The sequence below is a fragment of the Bubalus bubalis genome, chromosome 24 (genome assembly GCF_019923935.1).
Source record: "Bubalus bubalis isolate 160015118507 breed Murrah chromosome 24, NDDB_SH_1, whole genome shotgun sequence".
Classification (NCBI taxonomy): Eukaryota; Metazoa; Chordata; class Mammalia; order Artiodactyla; family Bovidae; genus Bubalus; species Bubalus bubalis.
Genome location: NC_059180.1, coordinates 31,655,544 through 31,674,212, shown reverse-complemented (window position 1 = coordinate 31,674,212; position 18,669 = coordinate 31,655,544). Strand labels below are relative to the sequence as shown.

Here is an 18,669-nt window from a genome sequence, read left to right as displayed (position 1 = left end):
GCGCGGGGTCGGGCGCTTCGGCGTCGCGGTGTCAGAGATAGGCGGGCTGGAGCAAACTGAGGTAGGTTCTCTCTCTGCGATCTGAGTCGCTACGACGAGGGGCATAGATGCCTCTCAAGTTTCTTCAGCTCCCGGTGTCTGTGAGGCGCGGGGAGCAGCCTGGCAACGCTTGGCTCTCATTCTTCCACGAAAGCGGGCGAGCGCCCTGAAGTGGAAAAGGAGGCCTGTCCGCCCACCCGGTGGGGCCACCCGCTCTGGGTGGACCCCGATCTTGGAGCAGGAGGCGCGGGACGTGGGGAATCTGGCCCCACCACCTACCTGCCGGGTGACCTGGGGCGAACCCCCGCCGCTCCCCAGCCACAGGCCCTTCCCCGCCGGCTGGTGACGGTTCCGTGCACGGGAAACACCGGGCGAGTCGTTAAGCGGTGTGGGGCCCGAACGGTGAGCCGGGGCCGATCTCCTGAGCTTCGAGTTTCACAGAGGCGGGAGGTAAGAGCAAGTGCAGCTAACGGTGCAGACTGGAGAACGGGAGAAGGCCCTTCTCCCTCCCCGCGGCCCCACAGGTGACCACTGGTTACCTGTTTCTCCTGGAGCTTCCCAGGGATGTTCTACGTATGTGTGCTGCTGCTGCTGCTGCTAAGTCGCTTCAGTCGTATCTGACTGTGCGACCCCAGAGACGGCAGCCCACCAGGCTCCCCGGTCCCTGGGATTCTCCAGGCAAGAACACTGGAGTGGGTTGCCATTTCCTTCTCCAGTGCATGAAAGTGAAAACTGAAAGTGAAGTCGCTCAGTCCTGTCTGACTCTTCGCGACCCCATGGACTACAGCCTACCAGGCTCCTCCATCCATGGGATTTTCCAGGCAAGAGTACTGGAGTGGGGTGCCATTGCCTTCTCCGTCTACGTATGTTTAGGAAACTTATACTTTTTTCTATTTATGGATGGTTGGGCTTCAATTTAGTTTTTGTTGTTTTTTTTTTTTTTTTTCTTTTTTAAGACAAGTAGTAAGCTCTGTGCCCATCGTTCTGTACGTTGCCCGTTTCTCTTAAGGTATCTTAGAGGTTGTCCAAGTCAGTACTTAAGTCTTTGCCTCTGTTTGTTTGTTTGTTTTTACAGCCATATGGCCTTTGACCACCAGAGCTTTTTTTAGGAGCTTTTTGATGGATATTCAGGTTGGCTCGTTTTGCAAAGAGCTCTAGATCCATGTGTATGTATGACTGAGTCCATCTTCTGTCCACCTGAAACTGTCACACATTGTTAATTGGCTATACTCGAATACAAAATAAAAAGTTTAATTAAAAAGATTAAGCACAAACTACTGTACATAAAATAGATAAGCAGCAAAGAATTACTGATAAAGAAATTAGCTGAATCGCTGTGTTGTACACCTGAAACTAACACTGTATTGTAAGTCAAATATGTTTCTTAAAAAGCTATGAAATTTTGAAAGGATGGGAGTGGGATGCTTTCCATGTCAGTTGCTTTCAAGGAAATGCTCCTTCCTTATTGCCAAAGCTGAAAAAAGGGGAGTTCTGCTGATCTCTAATACTGACTTTATCTTAAAAAAAAAAAAAAAATTACTGAAATACAGTTAGTTTACAGTATTATGTCTCATTTTGTCTTTAATCAAAAACTTGTAGGAAAAATGTTCTAAACCTTTGGCACCAATTCCCACTTGCCTGTTTTAGAATCTGGAATTCTAAATGGAATTCCAGATTGATCTGCTAGCAGATTGGAATTCATTTTAACATGATAATGAGCTGTTACTTTAGGCTGCATGTACTGTGTCTCCTAGTATTCTGAAAAGAACATCAGGGCTGCCGCATGCTGTGTCACCTGAATTCAAGTTCAGAGCCAGACTTCCAGGCCAAGGGAACAGCGTGAATTCTGGTAAAAGAGGATGGTGGTGTTTGGAAGTAGTAAGTGGCTGGAGTAGGGATGTGCAGAGGGGAGAAGGAGGAGATGAGGCTAGCGTGGGTAGGTTAAGGGATTTATTATCAAGCTGAAGTTTTATATTTTGGAGAAACCATACAGATACAAGGTTTTTGAACTGGTCTCAGGGAAGAAGAGAAGACAATGGCACCCCACTCCAGTACTCTTGCCTGGAAAATCCCGTGGACGGAGGAGCCTGGAAGGCTGCAGTCCATGGGGTCGCTAAGAGTCGGATACGGCTGAGCGACTTCACTTTCACTTTTCACTTTCATGCACTGGAGAAGGAAATGGCAACCCACTCCAGTGTTCTTGCCTGGAGAATCCCAGGGACGGGGGAGCCTGGTGGGCTGCCGTCTATGGGGTCACACAGAGTCGGACACGACTGAAGTGACTTAGCAGCAGTAGCAGCAGCAGGGAAGAAGAGGAATTAGTAATGAATTAGACTTTAGGAAGGTTGATCTTTCTGTGGTATTGTAGTGGTTAAAAGAGTCACGTGCCCACAAATTCACTGAAGCCTTAAGTGATGGAGTTTCATTCCCCTGTCGCTTGAGTAAGGGCTCGACTTAGTGATTTGCTTTTAGTAAATAGAATAGAGCAGAAGTGAGGGGATGTCACTTTGAAATTAGGTTATAAAAAGACTATAGGTTCAACCTTAAGTGTTCTTTTCCCCTCCCTCTTTCTGTTTTTCAAATTACTTGCTCTGGGTGAAACTTAGAGAAGTCCTGAGACTACTCAGGCAACCAAGTGAGACTTTCCTGGTGGTCCCATGGTTAAGACTCCAAGCTTCCACTGCAGGGAGAACTAAGATCCCACAGGCTGCACAGGAAGGCTGAAAAGAAAAAAGGAAACTGGAAATACATGAGATTGCCACAAGCAGCAGCAGAGAGTCAGAATAGGGGTATGGAGAAACCCTGTTAGGAGACAGGAGAAAAAAGAGCCTATCAAATCGAGAAATAGTTTAGGATGTAAAAGAAAACCAAGAGGGTGCTTAGGAATGGAGAAGTGAGGATGTGTTAATACCATAAATACTGAAGAACTTCTGAAAAGCCATTTGTTGGGCAATTAAGTCATGGTGACCTTATAGAAAACAATTTCAGTGAAAGGATTATGAGAGATATGAGTGAGAGAGAAAAAGGAACATTGGTATATTTTAAACTTTATTTACCATTAAGGCAGATGAAAGTGAAAGTAAAGTCACTCAGTCGTATCCAACTCTTTGCGACCCCAAGGACTGGAGCCTAACAGGCTCCTCTGTCCATGGGGTTTTCCAGGCAAGAATACTGGAGTGGGTTGCCATTTCCTTCTTCAGGAGATCTTCCTGACCCAGGAATTGAACCCAGGTCTCCCTCATTGTAGGTAGACGCTTTACCATCTGAACCACCAGGGAAGCCCAGGCTAAGGCAGATGAAGTAAGTGAAATTATTTTTGTGTCCCAGGGAATTCTTTATATTGCCAGTTCTCCTTACTATCAATGATAACATATATAATAGCACTTGCTTATCTATCTCTCTGTCTTCCCTGATGACTCAGTCGGTAGAGTCTGCCTGCAATGTAGGAGACACGGGTTCAATCCTTGGGTCAGGAAGATCCCCTGGAGAAGGAAATGGCAACCCACTCCAATACTCTTGCCTGGCAAATCCTATGGACAGAGGAGCGTGGCAGGCTACAGTTCATGGGGTCACAAAGAGTTGGACATGATTATATATTTAAATATAGATTTATGTAGATATAAATGCTATGTTAACCTCTAAAGCATCTGCTGAATTACTAGTTAGCATTTTTTATTTCTCCAGATTGAACATCTGTGGTCTTATCCTATTCACTTTCAATAGGTCGCAACTCGTGTATGTGCTTACTACCAGGGAGTTTACAACTTAACAGGGCATTAGGGCAAAGTAAGACCTATGAGGCAGGATGTGATCAATGCTGTAATTTTTATAAGCTGCCGCATGAACTTAGATTACTTACAAACTGAAAGAATAGCAATGGTAAGAAGCGTTCTTCTCTAAATTTAGTGTTTTCACCCTTGTGTGATAGTGACTGTTGATTAGTTTGTTTCCTCTATGCACTAGATTGAGTCCTTTGAGACCAGAACTGGGGTTCAAGTTTACTTGGTACACACAAGGTCTGCGTGGCACGTGGTGAGTGGACACTGAATCTGTGAATCCCGTCTTACCTTCTGAAGGCTTTACTCTTTTAATTTTCCTCCTCTTCCATTGTCTTCATTTCCCTTTTCTCCAGTAGCTGGCTTTGTGCTTCATGTGTGTTCTTAAGCAATAGTGCCGTGCTATTTTTTTCCCCTATCTTGTTTTGTCTTTGTAGTCAAGTGCTATAAAGCGCTTTCAGCTTTCTCCTAACTCTTTCATTTCAATCACACTATTACTATTCTCTCTAAAGTCATCAATGACCTTTTAATTCAAATAATTTTTTTAAAAATCCTCATTCTTTTTGCTCTGTTGTATTTGAAACCATTCTCATGTTCAGTGAAATTTCTCAAGGAATTTTATCCCTTTCTAAATATCCATGCCTGCTATTTATTAAGACCTAAATTAGCCATTAGTGAGCACTAGTTTTAAATGTGAATTGTACTTCATTTGTTTCTGTATAGATGTAGTTGCCGCAGTATGTTATTTAACTTTGGGATTTATGCTGGAAAATATTTTACTCTTGTCAATTAGTCTTTTAAGAGAACTAACCTGAATAATCCACATTATTCTATAAAATTTCACTCAATACCTGAGGGTAAATATTTCATTCATAAATTAAGTAACTTAAATTTTTCTTAAACTGCAGTCAATTCTACCTCTTCTTTTAAAACTTTTTAAACTCAAGATACTGTTGAACACACACAAGATTAATACTCTGTAAACTTTATCCAGACTCTACTTACTTAATTACATTATTTATGCCCATCTATCCTTTATCCAATTTTAAATGAATTAAATATGATAATTGCCAGCCAAAATGAAAATTGTACTTGTAAAGGAATAATAAAAGCAGTTCTATTAGTGGAAATTGAGTTAAAGGAAAAGTAATAAGTATCTTGAACCATATATGCAAATTGCTTTTTAAAAATTAATATATTAACATCTTGGGGAAGAAATCAAAGTCATTTAGCATGTACATTTCTAATGGGACAATTACTAAGTTTTGTAGTATTTCTTTTCTAGTAAGCATATATTAAGTAAGAGTCAGTCAACATTTTGAGTATCCAGGTCTCACTGAATACTATTGTTTTCCTGAAGGTACTAAAAGGTTTCTCTTTATTTTTGAAATTTTTTTAGTAGTTGCAAATCTGCCTGCTTATTAACAAAATGGCATCAACTGTATGTAAAGTAGTATATACTCGTATAAAGGATTTAATAAATCATGATGCAACTATCTGCAAAGAATGTATGAAGATGTTGCTGGATGGTAAACAAAGTTTAATAACAAATTTAATAATGGAGCTCAAATTCTAGTTACTTGAAAATAAATATTTGCTAGAATCAACTAGTAAATCTAGACAGCCCTGCAAAGTTAAGATAATTATTAGTACAAATGGCAAAATAAGCCATATAGTTAAATATCCATGTCTGAGTTATCTAAAAGCAATTTTTAAAATGTTCTGTCAGTGTCCTCAAGATCTATCCTAGTATTGAAATCTGCTAGGAAATATTGATCTAGGCATGAGGTGAAACAGTATTGCTAACAGTATAGACTGTGACATAAGGGAAATAGGAAGAATATGGTCTTTTTGGTCAGAAAGATTTGAGTCTGGATCCTAACGCAGTAATATAGTAGTTATTTAGCTTTGGACAAGTCAGCTAATCTCCCAAGCCTCTTTTTTTTTTTTTTAAATATGTAAGAGGAAACTAGTTCTGCACTGGAATTGTTAAGAGAATTGAATGAGATAACGTATATATGTACATAGTACCTGGCACATACTGTAATAGGACAGGCTTAGCCTTTTGCTGAAAATAATCATCATTAAAAGGATTGGAAAGTGGAATGTGCATCTTAGGGTCTGAAAGAGGGGAGGCAGTATGCCTAAACTCAAGGAGGGAAGAAGAGGTGGTTAAGTCAAGAAATTACTAGATTCTGATTAAAAAAAAAAAAAAATTAGGGAATGAAGGCCCTAGTGAATGAGAAGCAGGAAAACAGTGAAACCAGAGAAAATTTCAGTAGGGAAACTATTAACCTGTTTGCTATTCCTGTTTAGCTCTCTCCCTGTATCTGTGTACAGCTGTGTGGGTGCCTTGAGCACCCCATTTAACTCTTGTCTCACAAAGGACACCAATGCCTCCTTGTACACCATTTAGGAAGACGATTCTTTAATCCTATCAGCCTTATATTCCCTGAGAAATGTCATCAAGACTAGTCTCAGAAGTGATTTCTAGGCTTAAAAAAGGGTGTGTGGGGGTGCTTTCAGCACCATTGATCATCTTTTATTATTGAAGATAAGCAGCTGACAACTTCTTGGAGGACTGTGTTCATTTAACCACAACAGTATGTAACTGGTAAATGTTATTGATAGTCAAAGTGCATCTTTACTTAAATTAGGAAGGTTTTCAATAGCCTCAATATTTGGGCTTCCCTGATAGCTCAGTTGGTAGAGTCCACCTGCAATGCAGGAGACCCTGGTTCAATTCCTGGATTGGGAAGATACCCTGGAGAAGAGAAAAGCTACCTACTCCAGTATTCTTGCCTGGAGAATTCCAGTCCATGGGGTTGCAAAGACTTGGACAGGACTGAGTGACTTTGACTTTCAATAGCCTCTGTGAAGTATTATGATAGGTCAATAAGCGATCAATAAAAGAACTTCTAAAAGTTATTCATACAGGTAATTTAGTAAAATCTACCAAAAAAGAAAACAAGGACTTAGCCTTGAGATTTAAAGAGTTAATCAGCAGAGGTACAAGTCAGATGAACTTGGCTCTAACAACATGAAAGTCTGATAGGGACAATCTAGTATTTTTTCTCTTAGTATTTATTTATTTGGCTGCACGGAGTCTTAGTTTTCTGCATGGGTTCTAGTTCCCTGACCAGGGATCAAACCCAGGCCCCCTGCATTGGGTACTGAGTCTTAGCCACTGGGCCACCAGGGAAGTCCTGGGACAATCCAGTGTTATAACTGACAGGGCACATCAAAGGGAACAGAGTGCAGCAGGCACTCAAGACTGATAGATCGGGAGGGAAGCTTAAGTTATTTCACCACCTTTGAGGAATACTAAGTGGTCTGTGTGTGGTAACAGCTTTATAAAAGCAGATAAAGGGAGGAGATGTGAAGCTTTCCCTCTGGCTTATTTATTCATTTGCATTTCTAATGATAATTCAAACAAATTACCCAGCAGTAAAGAGAATAAACTAGTGATAAGACAGGTGAATTAATTAATCTCTGAACACCCCTGGAAAAAAGACATCTGGGTGCATAACATGATTCCATTTACCTGGAATTCAAAAACAGGCAAAACTAATCTATGGCAGAGTAGTGATTGCCTTGGCAGGAGGAAGGGATGGATTGGAAAGAGGCAGAAAGAAACTTTCTGTAGTGATGAAAATGTTCTATATGTTGATGGGGATGTTAACATAATTGTATACACCAGATTAATTCATTGTTAAACTTGAGATCTGTGCAGTTCTCTGTATGCAAGTTTTATCTAATAATAATAAAAAAAATTCTCCTTTGTGTACACATTGTCTGCCTGACCTTTATAAATAGTAATTACTCTTCAGAATCTAATCTTTCAAAATTTATTTTATTCTAAAACTAAGTGTATTTGCCAGGAAAATAGCAAAGATGGCAATGGAGATAGTTTTTGTTTGAAGTATAACAATTTGTGTGATTTATTAGCAAACAAAGTTCTTTAGGAGGACTGTACTGCTCAATTCAGAGGGGTGAAGTCTCAACCTAGACAGTCACAAAGAGTGCAAAACAATTTCAACATGTTTCTTTCATTATGTCCCCTCTAGCTAAACTATTGTTCGGGTAGAAATTATCAGTAGCCTCGCTCTTCACTAAACTCAGAACTTTTGGTGAAAATGCCTTAGAATGCAAATTAGGTTCATATAAATAATAAAATTACAATTTCTTTTACTGCTTATTCTTGTTTATTTCACTTTAAAGACTAATGTTGAGTTTAGAGGACAAATTAAATACAAATTAAATACAAAGAGGCTCAACATTCAGAAAACAAAGATCATGGCATCCAGTCCCACCACTTCATGGGAAGTAGATGGGGAAACAGTGGAAACAGTGTCAGACTTTATTTTTCTGGGCTCCAAAATCACTGCAGATGGTGACTGCAGCCATGAAATAAAAAGAAGCTTACTCCTTGGAAGGACAATTATGACCAACCTAGATAGCATGTTCAAAAGCAGAGACATTACTTTGCCAACAAAGGTTCGTCTAGTCAAGGCTATGGTTTTTCCTGTGGTCATGTATGGCTGTGAGAGTTGGACTGTGAAGAAGGCTGAGCGCGAAGAATTGATGCTTTTGAACTGTGGTGTTGGAGAAGACTCTTGAGAGTCCCTTGGACTGCAAGGAGATCCAACCAGTCCATTCTGAAGGAGATCAGCCCTGGGATTTCTTTGGAAGGAATGATGCTAAAGCTGAAACTCCAGTACTTTGGCCACCTCATGTGAAGAGTTGACTCATTGGAAAAGACTCTGATGCTGGGAGGGACTGGGGGCAGGAGGAGAAGGGGACGATAGAGGATGAGATGGCTGGATGGCATCATTGACTCGATGGACGTGAGTCTGAGTGAACTCTGGGAGTTGGTGATGGACAGGGAGGCCTGGCATGCTGCAATTCATGGGGTCGCAAAGAGTCAGACACGACTGAGTGACTGATCTGATATAAATACAAAGAACCACAAAAAGATGCCATGACCGTATATGACTTTTCGAAATCTTCATGTTAGCATCAAATTTTGGTTCTTTTAAAATTCAGAAAACTTAAAATCTAATTGTAATTTGGTCATCATTTATTCTAGACTGGGAGATAAAATTCTCCACTACAAAGCTAAAACATCCAAGGTACTAACGCTATTTTTCTGCTTTAAAATGTGTTGATACAACTTTTGTATCGGACACTGGTTCCATGGGCCATAAAGTATAAAAAGTACTCTATTGTCAACCTTGCACACACAGCTATACAGTGCCTATGTGTCGTCTGATGCCTGAACACGATGTTGAGAACTGTAAAGAAAGCAGATACACTCAGAGTATGACAGAATACAGTAATTATAAACAAACGGACAAATCCTTCAAAAGGGAAGATGACAATTTTTATTGTTATTACAAAAGCAAATTTTTTTTAACTTCAGTCATTTGAATAATTGCAAGAGCAGACTAAGGGCTTAATCCTCACACAGGCACCAAGTCAGGCACAGTAGGTAGCTACAAATCATAAGAAAAAGGTTTCTTTACCTTGGATTCCCATAATTCCTACCTAGAGCATTCTGCCATGCTTTGGAATTAGGTTAAAAACCCAGCAAACCTAATCAGTTCCCTTCAATTCTGTCTTTTAAAAAAGGAGAACTAAGTATTAACCTGCCATCCAGCGAAAACTAGTCACTAAATCCTGGCCTGAGAGAGATCCACATTTCTTCTAGAACAAAGAGAAGAAACTAGTTAACCAAGATGTGTGCCAAATGTTAAGTCCTTAAAATGCAGACCTGGGCTCAGACCTAAGTTTCACCTAGCGCATGTGGGTGGTCTGGTCGCCTGAGGTGTGCAGGAGCTCCAGCTCCAGCACAAACACTCTTCCTGGGCAGCAAGCAAGGAGGTAGCAGGGACTTGGGCTGACAAGCACTAAGCTAATGTGCCTGGCAGAGGAGAGCCTTGGGAAGCACAATGTCATTCTACCTTTGCTGTCCACAAACCTGAGGTTTCCACGGTACGTAGTAAAGGGCACAGTGGCATGTGTGACAAGGCAGAAAAGACTACCACCATTCTGAGGGTCACTTAAATCCTGCCTAATTTTCTGCCTAATCAGACATGGTGCCTTACTGCTTCTCCCTTTTTTGGAGAATACTCCAATATTCCCACACCTTCATGCCCTTAAAACACTTCTTAAACAGCTCAGCTAGCACATTACTGTTTCAAGGAAGCATAGGATTAGAGGTATGTGAAAAGTACATTTACTGAAGGAAGACTCAGTTATGTCCTAGGATATTGAAAATTAAGAATATCCTAGAGCCAAAACCATCATAAGTTGAACCAAATTTACCCTATCTGAAATTTGGCAGTACATTGGTTCAAATGGAAACCACTGAACTACAGGGAAATAAAAACACTTCCTATTCCATTTACTATGAAATCTAATATAACCAACTGAGTGCTAAATTTAAACCTACTAGTCTTTGAGTTGTGCACGTGTTAAGTACATTTATTAAGTTGCTGCCATGGCAAGATCTCTAGAGGAAAGAAACAAGATCATAAAGGTATTAGATGACATCTGCTACAATCATGGAAAAAATCAGCTGGAGGAAATATAAGCCATGTTATTTGGAGACAGAAAATCGTCCCCTAAATTCTGTTGATTGCTATCTACCTTATGTATGTATGTCTGTGAGAGGATTAATGGCACAGTTTATTCTGTTAAGATAGGCCAACACTGAACATTTAATCATTCCACAATCAGCTATAGGGCTGTTACCAGAATTTTCACGAAGGGTTTTTAAAAGCTGAAAGTTGCTTGATGTTAAGAGCTGTAATAAAAACTTCCCTACCCAAACCAAAGAAGCTGTCATCCATGAAGCAGCAGTCCATAAGAAGTCCACGCCAGTGAGGAAAGGTGCTAGAGTGCTGCCAGATGGAACAGCCATCAAAGACCATGGAGTAATTAGTCACAGCTAGTGTTTCTGAAGATTGCCAGGGAGTTTTCTTGATTTTTTTTTTCAAAAGTTCATCATGAAAGCAGTTTTTGAGCATAAGTTCACCTTTTTCTTGGGTTGCAAAACTGCAGCTGGTTGAACGTATGACCCCCAATATCTGTAGCACTTCAGCTGAGGATGCCAGTATCTGTCAACTGCATCACATTCAAAGTCCATCCTATTTTGTAAAAGTAGTTCTTGTAGTTTATGTAACTAGCAGACAAGTATGAACTACCTCTTGTTACAGTGAATAACCTTATTCTTCTACAATTCACAAAGTTTTTACATTCAATTATCACATATTTCAAGACTCAATTCAAAACAAATATACATGGGCTTAATTATTCAAGAATACCTTACTATTTGTCACTTAATTTCATAGCATTATATACTCAGTCCATCTCTTTTAGTTTGATTTTACATAGATTTTCACTGGATGAATTATGTTTGCAAATTAAAAACAAGATTCCCCTTCTCCCATAGTAAGAAATAAAGGTTGAAAAATGGCAATTATTTAATGTTTACTTCAATATCTTAAGTTTATTAATTTAAAAAACTATGATTAAATAATCTAGCATGAAAGCTGTATAAAGAACATCATTAATGTAAAAAGATGCAAAGAAAATTGTGATTCTAACATATCTATGCTAAAGACAGCAAAGAAAAAGGTTTAGGTCTGTAATATCCTAAGTCTGTAGCCAATTACCCTGTTTTTGCATTGTCAACAATATAAACGCACTTGCAGAAGACAAAATGACAGCATAGGAATCTGTATATTGCTTTTCATAGGTCTAACATCTCCCCACACTGCTAGTTCACTTCAGACACATCTGCCCATCCAAGTAACCAGGCAGTGTAATGAAGGTTTTTAAATGCATCAAGTAAGCATTCTTCCCACATATCTTCAAAGCCCACAAAAATGCATGGTGTTGGTTAATTTAACAATGAGGTTTCTTCTAAATAATCTTACTTGCATAAATGTGCAAGAATCCATCAAAAGTTTTATTTCATAATTATATTTATTCTCTTTATTTTTTTAGAGGTAGGCCCTTCACAGTTGATATCCAAGTCATTTTGAGTCTTGGCAACATGCACATAATATTCTAAAAGTGTAACTGTTTTAATAGCAAACATAACTTTTTTTAAAAAATGTGTTCAATTTAAAAATGGAAATATATCTCTGGAAATAATTTCAGTGACTCTTGAGCTTTTAAAGATTCATTAAAATCCAAGCAGTTGCTAGTATTTTGTTCTTATTAACTTGGAAGTATAAAAAGTTATAATGTATTGATTAAAGCTCCCACATATTCCAGAAAACTAAAAGCCCAGATTTGCAAACATAGTATAACTTAAATTTCATGCAACTTTAATAACCATGAGTATAGTTATAGGAAACTGCAGGACAGTAACTGTGCTCTGTCCATAAGCTGTAGCATCATTCATGAAATGAATGGGAATTTTACAGTTATGAAAACATGATAGATTTAGTTTTTATGTTTGTGGCTGGAAATAGTCAGAGGAGGCTTTTCTTTTCTGAGGCAGGAAGATTACAGGGAAGTGACATGTCATTAGATACACACTTACAAAGGATCTTATTTAGAGATTAAGCCAATCTAAAAGAGGCCAAGTCTTCTGTAAATGGCAACACTCAAAATCAAGGTGGGGCTTCCAATAAACCCAGAAAAAATCCCTGAAAGTATCCCTTCCATTTCCCATTTATTCTCATTAAAAATTTCAAAATCATGACAGTTGTAGCAGGAGGTCAGGATTCAATCTAAAAACCACCACAGTGCTGCACTATGGGCCATCCAAATCATAATTTAGCAAATTTCAGCATATATTTAAGAAAACAATTTTGAATAATTGAGAAAAACATAATTCTACTTGTTAACTTTAGTCTGTGCAGATTCTGATGGTTCTAAATATGTATTCCTTTAGTTACTGGATGAGATTTAGCTTTAACCAGCAAGAGTCATCCAGCCTTTAAAATTGTTGATATAAACAATAAATAAAATGAATAATTTATAGAACTGGCACTTGCAATCGATATGGTTTTCATACTAGTTGCATGCAGCTCTTATAAATACTAAAGGAGGCATTTTTGCCAGGTCTCAACATGCTGTTTTTATTGTAAATTCCACTAATTTAACAAGTTAATGGAATTTTTTGTAGGGGTACAATTTCATTATGCTTTATACTTATGAAAACTACAGATATGCTGTTCCTGTGTCTTAAAACCACTTACTTTAAGAAACCATGTTAAAATATCAGTTGGCAGAAAATAACTGAGAGACCTAATAAAGCAGTGTCATAGTTGCATAAAGATATTGTATGTATGCATTAACCATCAAAAGAAGGGTTCCATCTAATTCTTTCTTTTAATACAAACTTGAACATGGTTTGTAAGTGCCTCATTTAAGTAGTGGAGAGGGAAAGAGTTTAGAAAAGTCCAAGTAATAAAATGTACTCGATTACTTGGTCCAGTTAAAAAGCTAATGCAACAATGTTACATCCAGATAAAAAACAGTATTCAAAAGCAATTCAAATACCAAAAAGGGTTTCAAATTGAATATTTTATTAACATGGTAGTTGTCTTTGTAACATGTGCACACACACTCGCACACTCAGAATGATCTGCCTGGGGGGAAAAAGACTAGGTATGCCTAAGGGGAAATGAAAAATAAAAAAATTCCTGGTAGGTTTTTCATTATTGTAGGCGATTATGTCCACATCACTTACAAAGCTATTGCCAAATCTGTCCAAGGAAGCAGAGTTTGAGAGGGGAAGAAAAAAATCTTGGGAAAAATTCAACAGTGGCATAGCAGAGCTCTCAATATGAGAAAGCTGACATAATGTGGACTTTTGCTGTGAATTTTGTCTTTGCAAAATATGGGGAGAGTTTTGTCAATGGGCAGAAAATAAGAGAAGGCGGTGTGAAGTAGGCTTTTGCAGTCAATTTTCCTCACAGTATTGTGCAGGGTCATCAAGAAAATGCTTAGTCTTTCTCTGGAACCAGTTTCAGAACTTTTCCAATTGCAATGGTCTTACCTAGAAATGAAATTTTTAAGAAACCTTTTCAGTAGTTAACAGCAAGGCTATGTTAGATATTAAAACTTCATCATTATTTTACAATGTAAATTACTAATTAAAACCTATGCTGAAAAGTAAAGTATGGATATATCCGTACAGTAGAATTATTATTTGGCAATAAAAAGGAATGAATTATATACATATCACAGCATGGGTGAACCTCAAAAACATGCTGAGTGAAATAAACTACACACTAAAGGCCACAAACTATATGATTCTGTTTATAAGTCATGTCCAAAAAAGGCAGGCAGAGAAAAAGTAGACATATGGTTGCCTACAACGGCCAGAGGTGGATAGAATAATCGGTGGTAACTTGGTAAACAAGTATTTGGGTTCCTTTTTCAGATGTTATAAATGTTATAAAATTAGGATGTAGTGATGACTATACAACTCTGAACATACTAATTCACTGAGCTATACACTCCAAACAGGCCAATTTCACGGTATTTAAATTATCTCAATAAAAGCTGTTAAAAAGGGCTCTCAGACCCTATTATTAGAAATACAAAATCCATTTGGTCTTGTGAAAAACCTAAAAGCCCAGCTATTCTTTAGGGGGGAGGAAAAAAATCCTGAGGTTAAAAATTCTTGCTACATTAATTTCTAATTGCAAACTAAAATTCTCATTTTGTTATATTAATAGGAAAGCCCCAATAGCCAGTTTCATTATCATCAAGAAGACTTTTAAGATAATGACTTTAAATGTATACCATCTTTATATAGTTTCCTCTGAAATAAAGCTCAGGGACCATATCCATCATATTCCCAGTGCTTGGCACAACTCCTGACATTCAGTGGATATACAGTACAGTTTTTGCTGAATTGAATTGGAACTAATATATGAACTGACTATTCTGTATTTTAAGTGAACCATAAAGTTTTATGTAAAGTCTTCCATAGTCTTAAAATAGTAACCTAAAATAATAATCTATAAGAGAAATGTTCTATTAAACACAGTCATTTTGTTTCTATGATACCAAAGTTTCATAGCTGTTTGAAATAGGAAAATTACAGCTATTCCAATTCACTCAGGCAGAAGTGGACACACACACACAAGAACATGAACATTAAACCTTGAAATAAATAATAAATATTAAAAATATAATAAAAATATTTTATTTTATATTACTTTTTAAATATTTTTATTTATAAAAATATAAAAAATATAATGAATAAATACTAAACCTTGAATATATTAGGCATTAAGGCTATCAATCTATGTACTCCTTTATCTCCCCCCATTTCAGTGCAGTTAAAGTTTATCATATTGGATTTTAAAATGATTTTTTCTAAAAAATAAGATGTCTACCTCAAAGGTTTGCTTATTAGCAAAAATTTGCTCTACTGGATAAAGTCCTTCAAGGTGAGGTTTTATCACACATATTAGAGAGGATTTTATCATAGAAATGTCTTATTTAGCAATAAATAAAAGGACTCTCAAAACCTACTGCCTGCAAAATATCAAGATTAAGGTTCTTCATCTAGAGCATTACTACTAAAGTGTATGGTCAAGTCTGTTTAATTCATTCAACTCATAAAACATATATAACATATATTATAAACAGGTATCCAAGTTTCCTATGAACTTCTAATGTGCACTGTACTCAGATGAAAACTACCAAAGCTAAGCACCTTAGACAGACCTCTGGACATCAATTTAAAGGCTTACCCTCATCTCTTAAAGTAAAGCGACCCATTTGAGGGAAGTCTTTAAAGGTCTCAAGGCAGATGGTTCCTGCTGTCCTCAAGCGGGCAATGCACACTTGATCCTGTTTCACAAAACGGGGTCGAGTCTTACTTTTTTCTCCTGATTTCTTGTCTACCAAGCAGATTAAGGCCTATCCAAGAAAAAAGGATGAGATTAGAATAATGCCTAATAAAAGAATCTTTAAGACCAGAAGTGTGAATAATGGTCTTAAAACAAAAACCCCAGTTATCTTAAAACTCACTGTTATTTCGACTTCTTCAATACAGGTATGGATATGCAGCACCGCATTATAACCTGGGCAGATGATGGACTTGTGCTCTATAATCACTATCTGTCAAACAAAAAAAATTATCATCTTTATCCCTAGGTAAAAAAAGAATTTAATGTGTAACTCACAATTTCAGTAGGGCAGCAACTTATTTTTGTGTTGGAAGTGATAGGTCAGATTGGATTACCTCAAAGCATGAATTTTTGATGTCCTTATCCTACAGATCTTCTTGGCAAGTGCCCAAACTTTAAAAACATAGGCATACTTTCTTCTCTGGGAAGCCTTTCCTCTATACTCCCCCACCAAGGCATTCACTGCTGCTCACATGCTAGAATTTTCCCTCCTGATACGAACTTAGTTTTATCCATTTCCCAGTATCCAAGCTCCAAAGTTAACAAGCTTGTATCTGACATAAAAATCGAACTTGATTAATCATCATATAACAACTCAAAAATTCTGTGAGTTGTACCAGTTAACTTACTCTGTCATCCTCCTGGGGAAGTCAGGTTGCTAATAACATGGAGAAATTAATTGTTTTCCTATCTGGAAATTTGCTTGCTCTGCATAAGCAGACAAACCATGACTTCCAAGGCAACTATGCTCTACTTAAAGTAGAGCATAAAGACACTTTAAGCAAAATATTAAGTATCAATATATATTATCAACAGAACATAAAAACTAAAAATGCATACTTTCTACCCAGGACTTGTACCATCAAAGACCATTTGGGTATGAGATATACATCACAGCTGTTGTGATCTCTATATATGGTTTATCCTACTTCAGTTCCCCTTCTGCACACAATGGCGTATCAGCAGTAATCAGGACAAAGGGCATTTACATCCTAGTCTCATTGTGACAGTGAAGGTCATCATGATAACAACAATATCTGGTTTACCTGGGCATCAAATGTGCGACCAGAATGACAAAGATTATTAGGATCACAAAGTATGAACCCTGGAAGAATCTCCTCCTCTTCAATTCCTTTCAGTCTGATTTTGAGGTTTTCACCTGGGGCTACAGAATCGGTTTCCACATCATCAGAAAGGATTCCAAGAACTTCCACATTGTGCTTAAAAAGAAACCAAGATTGGAAAACTTGATACATTCACTACATTGTAGAATGGAAAATGTTTGCTGAAGACTTACAAGTCACATTTTTCTGTGGTTGTTGATTAGCCAAAGTAATTCTTTTGAGTTTAAAACTCTGTAACATTTGTATAACATGAACTTAATGAAAATCATATCCTAGAATTACAAGCTGCCAATTAAAAGATTTATCTGTCATTTTTTAAATATCACATCCTAATAATTTCCAAACAGAATATCTGCCTTTCTTACTTTTTTAAAATTAAAACATAAATCATTTTAATTTTATAGATATAACTTTTATTATTCTTAAATTTCAGGAGTTAAGAGACATAGCTGCTGCTGCTGCTAAGTCACTTCAGTCGTGTCTGACTCTGTGCGACCCCATAGACGGCAGCCCACCAGGCTCCCCCGTCCCTGGGATTCTCCAGGCAAGAACACTGGAGTGGGTTGCCATTTCCTTCTCCAATGCATGAAAGGGAAAAGTGAAAGTGAAGTCGCTCAGTCATGTTGACTCCTAGCGACCCCATGGACTGCAGCCTACCAGGCTCCTCCGTCCATGGGATTTTCCAGGCAAGAGTACTGGAGTGGGGTGCCATTGCCTTCTCTGGACATAGCTTCTATTACCTATCAATCCCCAAACATCTGAAGAATGTATTTTTCTAAGGTTATTTGAACAGCTAAGCTTTAAAAGCACACTGACTGTTTAATAGGTAGAAGGTTTCCTTCTAGGGTGATGGAAATGTTTTGGAACTAGACGTGGTGATGGCTGCACAATACTGTGAATGTACAAAATGTCAATAGTGGTAAAATTTGTCTTTTACTACAATAATTTTTTTAAGCATATAGATGGGGAAAAATGTTAAAAGCAATCCTCACAAAGTAGTCCCTTATTTTACTCCATTTCCTCCCTTGGAGATAATTCATATTTTTAAAACACATGCCAGAAAACAAAACAAAATAACAAGCTTCAAGACAAAAATGAACTTTCTCATTGGATGGTAGATAAACAGTAGAAAATCCAGAATCATTGTATAACATACCAGAATTCTACAAACTGTCATTTGCTAAACTCCAGTAGTTTCTCCCCCATACACATACACAAATAATGGCTTTCTTTCCCAAAAGGTAGCCTATACCTTACTGATACCTGTTTTGAAATTCATTCCCAAAACTGGTAGTACAGCCGTATTTGCTAGCAAATTCTTTAGAGTAATGGAATAAAGAGGTAGAAACTAGCAGTTCCATCATATATAACCAAACAAGTATGTTTACTACTTTTTGCCCAAATAATCCAGTGTAACAATTCCTTTCCCTAAATGAAGACTTTTATAACTAAACAAAATAGAGCAAGTCAACTCTGTAATCCATACTTATGAAAAATTAAGATTAATTTTTTAATTACTTTCTGAGAGGTAGTAAAGATTTTATCTACTCAAAGTGCTTCACAAAAGTGGAGAGTCATACATGATTTATGTATGTATGGCTGGCTGGCTTATTTCACTTAGTAGTAATGCCCTCCAGGTTCATCCATGTTTAGCCTATATTAGAATATCCTTCCTTTCTAAGCTGAGTGATACGCCGTTTTATGTGTACACCGTATCTGTTTGCTCCTGCTTCCTTGTGTTGGGTGCTATGGACATTGGTTCTTCAAGGTCTGCTTTCAGCTTTTAAGGGTGTATACTCAGATGTGGAACTGCTGGATCATGATTATTCTATTTTTATT

The 18,669-nt window shown here is 37.7% G+C and overlaps 2 protein-coding genes across 6 annotated transcripts in view; one reads left to right on the top strand and one right to left on the bottom strand.

Moving 5' to 3' along the window:
• Positions 1-115: 115 nt before the first annotated feature.
• Positions 116-18,669, top strand: part of TNFRSF17 (TNF receptor superfamily member 17) — a 138,091-nt gene continuing 119,537 nt past the window's right edge. For all 3 annotated transcript variants that reach the window (XR_006548250.1, XR_006548251.1, XR_006548252.1), the window contains exons 1-2: positions 116-489; positions 4,003-4,071. The gene's annotated coding sequence lies outside the window, so the exon portion shown is untranslated. The remainder of the gene's footprint in view (positions 490-4,002; positions 4,072-18,669) is intronic.
• GSPT1 (G1 to S phase transition 1) overlaps positions 13,347-18,669 on the bottom strand; it is a 29,655-nt gene continuing 24,332 nt past the window's right edge. For all 3 annotated transcript variants that reach the window (XM_006073625.3, XM_006073622.3, XM_006073623.3), the window contains exons 12-15: positions 16,753-16,926; positions 15,828-15,917; positions 15,548-15,716; positions 13,347-13,836 (exon numbers count right to left, since the gene is read on the bottom strand). In XM_006073625.3, coding sequence (XP_006073687.1) covers positions 13,784-13,836; positions 15,548-15,716; positions 15,828-15,917; positions 16,753-16,926 — 486 coding nt within the window. In that variant the 3' untranslated portion in view covers positions 13,347-13,783. The remainder of the gene's footprint in view (positions 13,837-15,547; positions 15,717-15,827; positions 15,918-16,752; positions 16,927-18,669) is intronic.